Source organism: Emys orbicularis, chromosome 8 (genome assembly GCF_028017835.1).
Source record: "Emys orbicularis isolate rEmyOrb1 chromosome 8, rEmyOrb1.hap1, whole genome shotgun sequence".
In the NCBI taxonomy this organism is placed as follows: domain Eukaryota; kingdom Metazoa; phylum Chordata; order Testudines; family Emydidae; genus Emys; species Emys orbicularis.
This window is the reverse complement of record NC_088690.1, coordinates 19871204-19883343: the sequence shown is the minus strand read 5'-3', so window position 1 is coordinate 19883343 and position 12140 is coordinate 19871204. Positions and strand designations below refer to the sequence as shown.

General features: G+C 40.5%; 1 protein-coding gene across 1 annotated transcript in view; it reads right to left on the bottom strand.

Annotated features, from left to right (window-relative positions):
- SGIP1 (SH3GL interacting endocytic adaptor 1) overlaps positions 1 to 12140 on the bottom strand; it is a 178772-nt gene that overhangs the window by 63042 nt on the left and 103590 nt on the right. The window contains exons 9-10 of the mRNA XM_065409303.1: positions 10835 to 11010; positions 2493 to 2504 (exon numbers count right to left, since the gene is read on the bottom strand). Of these exons, the coding sequence (XP_065265375.1) occupies positions 2493 to 2504; positions 10835 to 11010 (188 nt within the window). The remainder of the gene's footprint in view (positions 1 to 2492; positions 2505 to 10834; positions 11011 to 12140) is intronic.

The following is a 12140-nucleotide window of genomic DNA, read 5'->3' as shown; positions in this document are numbered from 1 at the left end:
CGAGGAACCTTCTAATCTGCCTTTGAGGGTTTTTTGTTTTTTCCTTTGGTGTAGCCAACTGGTAAAAATCTTTTTCCTGTAATAAACAACTGCAACTTACTATCACCACGTATGTGTCAATCAAAATTGAAGTTATTCATGACATATCTCAGAGTTGTGTTTCAGTTATCTAGGTGTTCTGCAAACAGATGGTGTAGGGTTTTGGAACTTCAAATGCTAACAGTCAGACATGTCAAAATCACAACTGCCTTGGGCATACTCTTCTTGTTTCGCAAAGCTCCGCAGTCAGTTTGATGTACAATAAATACAGGACTGTTCAACTGATGTTTTACTGGACTTTCCCCACAACTCTGTGATATTTGTTAATGAATACTTGACAGTTCCACTCAAGGTAGTCTTTGCTAGGTTAGTCCTTTTTCTAGTGAATTCAGGAATCTGATACGATTAAGAATGTTTCATTAATGGGGTAGATGTGATAAATTTATTAGTCCAATGAGGCTTTTGTATTTGTGCAAGTTTGAGAAGAATTTTATTTGTTTAAAAAACAGAGAGCACTTCAGTGGTTTTACATAACAAATAGTCGGATTTGACTGAAACCTTCATTGCATACCTTTAGAGTGCCTCTCTCATTCTCCATCCCCCTAACCCTCCACTCCCCATTATCCCAGTGACATCTCATATTTTGGTCTTTTCCCTGATCCGTATTCTCCCCTTGTTCTGCACGTATTATTTCCATTAAGGTTAATGGGAGTTATGTGCACAATGAAGACTAGACCAGACCTCTGTATCTTTGGTTAGCTCATCTAGCCTACCATGGGACACGTCATCTCTCATTTTGAAGCAGGTAGGCCATTTTATGTACATGAATGCAGCTGTCTATTCTGCCCAGCAAGGGAAATAAGTAAAGCAGGAAAAAAAACCTATGTGAAATTCAACAGACCAGTGACAAAGTCCATGGGGTCACTGGGTAAACAAAAGTACCTTAGATAATTAAAGGCATGAGTGTTTTTTTAAAAGCCAGGAGATCATTCAAATTCTGATTTAGATTTTCTAATAAAACTTGACTGTTATTTGTGAATGGTTATGCAGACAGCTAAGATCAAAAAGTCCCAGATTTCTGGTAAAGGAACAAAAGCCACATCGATACAGACACACCACCTGCAATACAGACAGACTGCAGGAAAGCTCCACCTAAAATTTACTAATTAACTTCAAGTTGAAGTTGCAGTGGTATGGAGAAAATGAATCAGAAAGGTATTTCTGTTATAGTGGGACGTTTATAGACCAGAACCTCAGCCAGTGTCAGATGCAATAGCTCCACCAACTTCAGTGGAGCGCTACCGAGTTAGGTGAGTTAAGGATCTGTCCCTACATTTTTTTCTACAATGACAAGGTCTATTTGCATAGTGTTCTTCTTAGTTAGCAAGTCCTCTTATAATTTATTTATTTGATCAAGGTAGTATTTTCTTCCATATTAAAAATTAAGATACGTTGTAAAATTTCTTAAACATTTGGTTTCTTTTAATGATGAAACAAGTGGACTTTTACTTTACTTCAAATCCATTCAAAACTATTTTGGTAGAAAAAATATTTACCATATGCCACAAGAAAACTTAAGTAATAAGAGGTACTGTAAGGTAGCAAAGTGAAGAAAGGAGAGTTCATCTTTAGAACATGTATCTAATATGCCTAAATAACTAGAACTTATCACTCAGCTTATCTTACAACCCACTTCTCAGTCCAAACATTAGCCAACAAAACTCACAAGACTCCTGACTGTCAGGAAAAATCATTGTTTTACAGATGGCAAATGAGGCAGATAGTTCAAGGGACTTGCCCAAGGCAATAGGAGGAGTAATTATAAGAGATGAGACTAGAATTTAGAAGTTCCTCTCTTGAGATCTGGTGCTCAGACCACACAACTCATTTAATGTTCAAAACTCTGTGTAGGCCTACACATTATGGCATGAAAATTTATAACCAAGTATTTGGCAAGAACACATTAATATTGTTAATGTTACTACAGCAGCAAAGGTTACGCTATAGAACTTTTGGTTTCCCCATCATCTGTTAACTGGACATGCAATGTAATGTGCATTAAACATATCATGGGTGAAATCCTGGCCCACCCAAGTAAATGGGAAAACTTTCATTGGCTACATTGGGAACAGGATTTCATCCCATAAATCTTTGGGCAAAAAACACCCTCAAACTTTCCTCTTCTCATACAAGCCAAAGGGGAAAATAATTAAATTTAATGGAAGCGAAACCTAGCTCATTTTAAAAATAGCTTTGAATTAAATCCACAGGAGAAAGAATAGACACCATCATTTGTAAACAATGATATATGGTATTTGCATTTTACATTTCAGTTCTACAGACAAGTGAAAAATGGACAGAGGAAACAGAAAAAACACCAAAGGAAAGTATTCTGTTAAAAAAAAAAAAAAAAAAGTTATAAAAAGGTAGAAAAAGAGCAAATTATTTCTTACCGGACTTTTCCTCTAAAAGAATGCAGCCAAAATAAAAAAAGAAAATGAGAAAATAAGATATTTTCTAAAAGTAATTAACACACAGAGAAACAACAAGATCTACATCTCTGGAAAGCAGCATTAAATGGACCTGTTAAACGGACAGGAAAGTGGTAATATTTTATACAAACAGTCTGAATATTATTCAGGTAGACATAAGATTATAGTGAAAAATAGTATACAACACCACAGCACTTTTATTTAAACCATTTACAGAAATGATTACATGCTACTGGCATAGCTGGCTATTTCTAACTATACTCAAAGCTAATTTTCAATTAAAAGTTTAAATTCTTAAAAGGGTTTATATGACAGGAAAATAAAGTGCCATACTCTACAAGCTTTGGCAAATGCAAGAATGATGAAAGGATCCAATCTCAAAAAGTTGCAGGCTTCTAAAAAAATATTGCACCTAAAGCTCAGCACTCTAGCATTTTAGGCAGGGGATGGAGAAATAGAGCCCCGCATGACTCAAGGGAGGTGACCGCAATTGCATCTGTTTCATCAGAAGCTCTTCCATTTTTAAATAAACTTTCAACTTTTTCAGCAGTCTTCCTATCCCATAGTGAGCTTCAGCTGCTATGCTAGTTAGAAAGAGATTTAAATGATGCTGCTCACAAACTTGAGAACAATGGTCCATCTAGCTCAGTATCCTGTCTTCCAACAGTTGCAAATGCCAGGTGCTTCAGAGGCAACAAACAGTACATGGCAATTAGTGCCATCTCCAGTTGTCCACTCTCAGATTCTGGCAGTCAGAGGCTAGGGACACACAGAGCATGGGGTTGCATCCCTGACCATCTTGACTAATAGCAATTGATGGACCTATCCTCCATGAACTTATTCTTCCAAGATCTTTTTCTTGAATGGTACAGCTAATTTAGATCACTTATCAACACTGAATTTCATTTGCCATTTTGTTGCCCAATCACCCAGTTCTGAGAGATCCCTTCGTAACTCCTCGCAGACTGCTTTGGACTTAAACTATCCTGAGTAATTATGTATCATCTGCAAATGTTGCCACCTCACTGCATACCCGTTTTTCCAGATCATTTATGAATATGTTGAACAGCACTGGTCCCAGTACAGATCACTGGGGGACACCACTATTTACCTCTCTCCATTCTGAAAAATGACCATTTATTCCTACCCTTTATTTCTTGTCTGTCAACCAGTTACTGACCCATGAGACACTATCTGCATGGCCACTCCATGGAGGAACTCAGAGAATGCACTCTAAGTTCCCCCAAATGAGTAAACAACCTCTCATAAAATACACATTTATTTATATGTCATAAATACGGTAAATCTTTACTGGAAACAACTGAAACCGCTGTATATGCTGCCATGACTATGGCTGCTGCAGCAGCTATGAAACATAATTACACTTGGAAAAAACTTCATCTCTCTAAATGAGGTATTGTCTTCCAGCCTGGGTGTATCTGATTGGTGGCCACTCTAGCAAAGGCAACCAGAACTGTTAGGTTTTAATGGGTGGTTATATTACTGCACCAAATAGGGTGATCTATCACCTTGAAGTTCAGAGGTCAGTTGTGCAAGAAATAGAAGAAATACTGCATATGGTTGAGTTTTAATTTGTAAATCAAGAAGCTAACTTTTACAGTGAATGGTGAATTTCTCTTTTATTCAGAACACATGGGTGCACATTGGGCTTATTAACAAGTTCTCTCTAGCAAAGATGGTTCATTTACAAAGATCTGAAGAGTCCAATGCAATGAAAATAATGATTTCAAAAGTTTTCTAATGATTTTGACAGTTTCAAAAAGTTAATACTATTTCTGTAAACATGTATGATAGCTTATTGGGTCACCCCGACTAGCTCCGGTTTTCCTAAATATTACCAGGATGTTAGGTTCAGAAAAAAAAGTGATTTATTCAGGTCATTATTCCTCTACGTATGGACAAAAGGCCATGGCACCTAAATAAAAGTGACACGATTTTCAGAGGTGGGGAATGCCTTCACATCCCAAGGTCGTCTATAAAATCTGTGAGAGCGCAACACTTCTGAAAAATCAGACCACTTTTATTTAGTTGTTGAAATATTGAATCGTGATTCTATCTTTTTCAAGCATGCATGCATAAATTTAGGTCAGGACCTCACTTATTAGCTTGTACTATAAAATATACTCATTTTAGCATAAACAAACATTGCTTAAGACCACTAAAAAACCCTTACTACTTGGGGCTGGATTTTCCATGGTACAAATAGCAGGCAACATGGCAGGGATTGCCAGTAAAAAAAAAAAAAAAAAAAAAAATGGAAGGAGGCTGGGGATGTAAAACTCTGGCGCATGAGGATATAGTATCTGATGTCGTCAGGTTGCATCATCATCATGAACTATCCCAACACGTAAAGAAACATAAATTAAACTACTTCCAAACAGGAAAGAATAGGTGTATTCAAGCAAGCTAGAAAGAAGCATCTATCTGACCTTATTTATGTACTGAGAGATTCTAACAAAACAGAATTGAGCGATCATATATTCAAATAGAACTGTTCCTCTGGTAGTCTGACAAAACAGAGTGATTAAAACTTAGCAGGAGGCTCTCAGCTGTTCTCTCACCAAATAACTGCAGAGGTTTCATCTCTGCTACGGTCAGCCAAGGAAGGTTTTGTTTGGCATCTCTGTAAGGATACAGTTGACTTTGACAGGACAACATCCCACTGTTAAAATCTGTGATTCTCACCTCAAAGCAACATATTTAACAGCTTAGAACTACTTGAGTAGCTGCAGTTTTATTTTTTATTATGAAAAATGTGGCAAGTCACTTTCCAGCTTCCTTCCCTAGTGACTGCACAGTTCTTTTTATTTCTATAGATTATATTTATGCTTCTAGACAAGTCTAATTATTCTTTCAGACCCTCCTGGGCCCACTTCCTGCTTTCCCACTGTACCCCCTTAGATCATTTCAGCAGAGCTCCAAATGCTAAAAGGGACAGGATGCAGGTAAATATTGTCCTGACAGTAAATATCACCCCGACATCCTGTCACGATGATATTTACCTGCATCCTGTCCTTTTAACAGTTTGGAGCTAGGGAAGTTGTAGAAGCTCCTTCACTCCAAAAGGAGGAGGTTGGGTAGCATCGGTCTTGGATGGTTTAGACACAAAATCTTGCATCTTGTCAGGAGGGTTGACCCTTGCCTTCTCTTCTAACCCTATTGTTCTATGACAAGGAAAATAGACTAGTAAGTTTACTTTTGTTTAGTCACTGTAAGGGTTTTATCCATTTGTACAAGGATGCAGTGCTACAGGTTCAGTTCAGTTTCCTTCAGTTCTGAAAATAATACCTCCTAGCACTTCTATAATGCTTTTCATCAGTGGATCTTAAAGCACTTTACAAAGGAAATCAGTATCATTTTCATTTTACAGATAGAGAAACTGAGGCACAAGGTCACCCAACAGGCTAGTAGGAGAGTCAGGAATAGAACCCAGGTCTCATAAATCTCACTCCGGCACTCAATCCACTAAGCCACACACCTCTAAGTTAACTATTAAAAAACAAACCAACCTTGTTAAGGCAACTTTTAAAATACATGCATTTTTAACTTGACAGTGTTCTTTTCCCTGAATTGCACTGACAGAATTCAATACTGTATTTGCCCATGGGAGTGAGGCAGACAAGTTGTAGCAGGAGATTAAAAGGAAGATAGTTTGGTTGAATGCAGGCTAAAATCCTTTCACTTTGTGGACATGCACTTGTGTTCAGGGTTGCTGAAACAAATTTGTATAGTGGGGGTGCTGAGAGCCATTGAACCAAACTCTGTATATGATTGAAACCACTTCAAGCCAGGGGGTGCGGCAGCATCTACGCTTGTGTTAATATTATCTCATAAATAAAGCTACATTTTCAAGGAAGTGTACCTAGTTATTGAACCAGAAAGGGGCTCTAGTATATGGGCCAGATCCCCAGGTCATCATCATCAGCGATCTCTCAATTCGAGATTTACATATGGGTTTAGAGATGACTCAGGATCCTGGAACCACAGATCCACCTGCAGTAGGTACAGACATTTCCTGGCGAGTCAGCTGCCTGCTGGGAGAAAGTGCTTTCTTTTTCCTTCCTCTTCTCTCTCTCTTTTCAGCTTGGAGGGCAAGGCACTTCTCCTTGAAGCGGGCCACTGCCTGATGGAGGATGAGGTTGGTTGGTGGCTTGCTCCTCCCATCTTGTGATGTCCATCAGTTTTCTTGAGATACACTTTCAGTGTGTCTTTGTAGCATGTCCTCTGGTCATCACAGGATCTCTGACCATGGGTGAGCTGAGAATAGGCGGCTTGTTTTGGAAGGCGAGAGTCTGGCATCCGCACACAATGTCCCCCCAGCAAATTTGGTGCGTGAGGATCATTGCTTCAATGCTGGTGACGTTGGCTTCAGTTATATTGGCCAGATCCCCAGGGCACTGTGTCTGCTTTGTGCCAAGTTGTCACTGTTCTAAGATTGCAGAAATTGAGTAAGCGAGCCAGGGAAGATCACCAGTGTGCAGGGTTGATCCTGCAGTGGGCTACATCCAACGTAGGGTTTACATGACACAAGCCTTCCTTTTTCAGTGTATGAGGAAAGGGGGACATAGTTAGAACACATATCTGCTATCCAGTCCTGGCCTAAGTATTCAGCCCTTCATGGTTCTTATAAGCCAATGTTCGCAAGACCAGCCCTCAGGCTAGTTTAACACAACATATGGTGGTAGCTGCTAAAAATACCACCAGAATCAGAGCAGCACAAAGGAGTGCTTTATGCCAGCTGTGCACACTGCCCCTTGACTTCTGCTGCATGTATTTTGGGAGTGTCCACGAATCTGGATCTATGCCTGTATCTTAGATAACTCCATGAGTGATTCCTCATTTCAGACAGACCACATATAATCCAGTTAATTTAATGTTAATATTTAGGGTCAGGTCCTCCAGCTGATGTGAACTAGTGTAACTGAATAGAGCTATGCTGATTTACAGTAGCTGAGGATCAGGCTCTTAGAATCTCTCTCTCTCCCATTTCATCTCTGCCTAATGTTTCTTTCTAATTCACATATTTCCCTTCTATGATCAGCATCGCAGCAACTAGCCTCAAGTCTAACTTCTTGCAGGCAGTGTCAGTGGATCAGGAAGCCACATGCTCCACAGAACAATAAAGCCATCATTCTGCACGATTTACAGTCCCCACAGCTCCCACAGCCCAGGAAATGAGAGTCCCAAATTGACTCTTGAACCTAGCTTCCGCACACAGCAACAGAATACGCTGCTGTCCTGCCTCCAGGCCAGCTGCAGCGTCTTTACGATTTCATAACTGTACAAGTCAGCTCACTAGAACAAAGACTAGCCACAAACCAAACTCTGACACGTTTGCATGCAAAAGGGAAGAGCTTCATGCAGCAGCAAATTAACAAACATGAATTTGTTTGCAAAGGGACTAAATCCTGCTCCATATCAGTCAAAGGCAAAACTCCCATTCAGTGGAAAAAGAATCACAGAAACTAGAAAACAGATACTTTCATTTAATTTGTAAGTGAAAATAGGCTTTGACGATGCAGTGTATTTAGTAGTGTGTGCAGTTCTGTGGGATTTAAGTTGTGTTTTTCTTATTTCAATTTCAGGAACACAAGACACAAGAGAGCAAGTGGCCACATGAGCCTAATTCCTTTCATGTTGCTTCATGTGAGTTTTCTTTCAAAATTATTAAAGCAGGGTAACAGCTAAGAAAAATGTGATTGCCAAGAACAAATCAAATTTTGATGCTCTCTTAATGTATCTTCATTTGCGTGCAAACATATTTCGTGGTCTTTAATATTCTTCAGATGAGATCAACCCCAAATTCATAAGCTTTAGGGCAATTAGATGACCAAAGTACAGAATTACCTGATGAGTTAGTACCACACATCTGACAGTCATGAATTATGGAGATATGAGTTATTAGCGAGGGTGAAGGACCTCAGAATGGGGGCTGCACTGTGGGCTAACTGCTCCAATTTATAGATTTCAAATTCTACATAGAGCAGCTGCTACTTGTGAAGAATAGCAGTACTGTAGTTTCTGCTGCTTAAAATGAGGATAAATATTTTAATCCCAGAAGCAGAAATCAGACATTGAAGAAACCTATTAGATCTTTTTGCCCCTATCTCTGCACCTGACAGTAAAAACCCTTTGGTATATTTTTAGTGCTTTCTCTATTTTTAAATTTTCCAGTATTTGTCCTCTCCCCACAAAATGATACCCTTGCCTATATAGATACACACAGACATATGCACATTGGACTACTGTGGCTGTGATGTGGCAAAGAGAATCACAAACAGATTTGGTTTAGATGATATTGCATGATCCAAGAAACTTTAATACAGGTTCTGGGCTTTGAATGTGAAACTCCAGGAAGCACCCTGGTCACAATGAGGAGAAAGCATTTAAAAAAAAATCACTAAATGGGCCAATTATCAGAGTAAAACTTCCATAGAGAAACCACACAGACAGGTTATCACCAGAGTTTGGGTTTCATCCCAGATCTAAAACTCCCCACTTCAGGGAAGGATAAATGGTGTTACTTAGACACTCACCAGGGCCGGCTCCAGGCACCAGGCAACCAAGCTGGTGCTTGGGGCGGCACCTGGAGGGGGGCGGCGCGGCGCTCGGGCCGCCGGGGAGAGCGGGACCACAGCCGGGCTCGCCGCCCTCCCCCCGGCGCTCTGGCCGCCCTCCCCCCCCGCGCCCTCCCCCCGGCTGCCGGGGGGAGAGCCGAGCCCCCGCCGGGGCTCGCCGCCCTGCCCCCGGCGCTCTGGCCGCCGGGGGGGGGGCGGGGGGGAGAGCCGAGCCCCCGCCGGGGCTCGCCGCCCTCCTCCCAGGGCTCCGGCGCCCTCCCCCCGGCCGCCGGGGGGAGAGCGGAGCCCCCGCCGGGGCTCGCCACCCTCGCCCCGGGGCTCCGGCCGCCCTCCCCCCCCGGGCTCCGCCCCCCCCCCCCCGCGGCAAAAAAGCCAGAGCCGGCCCTGACACTCACAAAACTTAGTGATGTTGCACTGGCCTAGAATAAGGAGGGTGGGGAAGACTGCAGTTTTGGTTCATTTTCACTTTGAGTTTTGGGGTGTATTCTCATCCCAAACTCAAAGCAAGATGCCAGACTTGCAGATCCATGCAACTTCAAAAACATTTAAGCTTTACCTATGGAGAGAAATCACAGAGCTTTGCACAGCTGAATAGATTGGGATAGCAAGTCAGAGATCTTGGTAAGCTTTGAAAAAGATACATGCTAATGGAATGAAAAAGAGGAAGGATTTAATGAAATATGGTCCTTCCTTTTAGAAATCTAGATTTATTTCTTCATTAAGGAATGCACATGTAACATTGTGTATCAGTGTTATTACAAAGATGCATAGGTGTGATTGTGATCTGGAAAGTAACAGATCAAAACAAGAGGTAGTTCTGATTGATTTTTATGTACTGCAGAAAATGAAACAAAAATTAAAATTAAGACGTGAGGATGAAAGAAGGAAGGTAAAAGCAGGGAAATACACGAGGCTTAATTCTGATCTTACTTTTGCCATTTTTACATTTTGTAGCACCAACAACTTCAGTGGAGTTTTGCCTTATTGTCTTATTGCTATTACAGTACAATCTCAATTATTCAAGTGTCATGAGAGATACTGAGGGCCCAATTCTCCCACCCTTACCCATGTTGAGAAGTAATTTTTTACATGAATTATCCATCCCATTGATTTCAGTAAGATGACTCATTGTACGCTACTGCCCAATGTAAGATTGGCAGTATCAGGCCCTAATAAGTTTTGATATCGGAGGGAAATTTCCACGCAATTAACAGATATGAGGGGAGCATGACCCTGTTTTGGATAATGGGGAGTTTCAGATAACTGGAGTTTGGATTGTCCAGATTCTACTGTAATAGCAAAGACTAATTTTTTTAAATAATAAAATAAGAAAAAAGTATACATGTTGGGTTTTGGTCATTTGGAGATGTGTGAAACTCACTAAAATAAAAGAGTACATAGAGAAGTTGTTATAAGGAGACTCTTCATAGTATTTTAACACATTCAGGAAACTTTATAATATTTTAGCACATTCTGAACTAAAAATATCTATTAAAAAGCATGACACTGAATCTCCCAGAGCTATTCGTGGCTGCTGGGTGACTAAACTAAGAAATAGTGTCTAAACTAGACAAAGTGCAAAAAAATTGTATTTAACTATGAATCAGTTTGATTAACAGACTTGCTGACTACTAATACAGTTAACCAGGATAGGATGTTATTGTTCTCCCAACTCTGTAAAAGATTAAAACACAAGGCACTCACCACTGGAGATGGAGAAAGTGCGATGTTACCTATTGATGCTTTCAATTCATCTACAGTTGCTGCACTCTTAAGAATGTCTTTAGCCTGCAAAGGCTTAATCTTAATATTAAATTTCTTGTGTGACTCTTCTTCTTCTTCTGATTCGCTTGAGGAATAAAAGTGCTTTCCTTTGGTAGGTAGATCACAGTTAAAGAATTTTTTGTTCTGCTAAGAGGTAGGCTTTTCATACAGAGTGGAGGCAAAAGAGTACCCCCATCCCCATCTTTTCAAACTCCTAAAGTCAAGTTTTCAAAAAGTGCCTTAGGCCCATGTTCTAAAGTGACATAGGTGCTTAAGAAGCCTAAATCCCTCTGATTTTCCAATAAGATTTAGGGTCCTAAGTCACTTTGGAAAATGGGATTTAAACGTTTTTGAAAATTTTACTCCAACTGTACACCAGCAAAAATGGGTAACAAAGGATACACATTTTTGCCAATTCTGTCACCACTACTCCATTTTGTCATATTTGTATATAACAGATACACACACACACACACACACACACACATGTAAATTGCTGACTGCTCGTAAAAGTAGGTAAAACTGCACTGTGGGATAGCATTAATTTACGAGTAGTCTTTTCCCACCAGTCAGCACTTTACCAGTTTACACTGTACATTAATACGTAACCAGGAAGTTTCAGTGGCAGCAGAGGAGGAAGTTATGCGTCTATTTTCCCACGGTCTACTTACTAAAGGCAGCTCACGGCACAGGCCAGATTCTTGTATGCAGTGTGGCTGCTTTGTATCGCACCATTGACACAGACTACCTGTAAAGTGAGCAAAGCCAGTAAGGGAGATCACCCCCCGTGTAAAGGGGGTAGTAGCACCAAATCTTATGCCACTAACTTTCCCTGCAACATGGATATGGTTGGAGGAAAGGGGATATAGCCACAATATCCCTTCACTGTGCCAATCCTCAGCTGTGTGTTGCATCCTGGGATAAGAGAGAATTCTTCAGCCTGTTCAAACAAAATGCAGAGGTCCTGGCCAGCAGGAGGAGGATGAAGGGAGAGCACATGTGAGCTTTAAGCCTCCTTCATATGCACACCTCATACCTGTGCTCTGTGCGTCACAGTGGAGGAGATGGGCCAGTGTGTATATATTGTTCTACATTTTGAGAATATCTAAAATGTTATGGCTCCTCTGTACCAAGTAAATAAAATGTATAGCTATCTTAAGGGTTTTCTATGGTGCCTATCACACCCTAGACACATGTATTTTAAATAAAATATGTATCTACACTTTCACAGCCTCTTACACGTCAA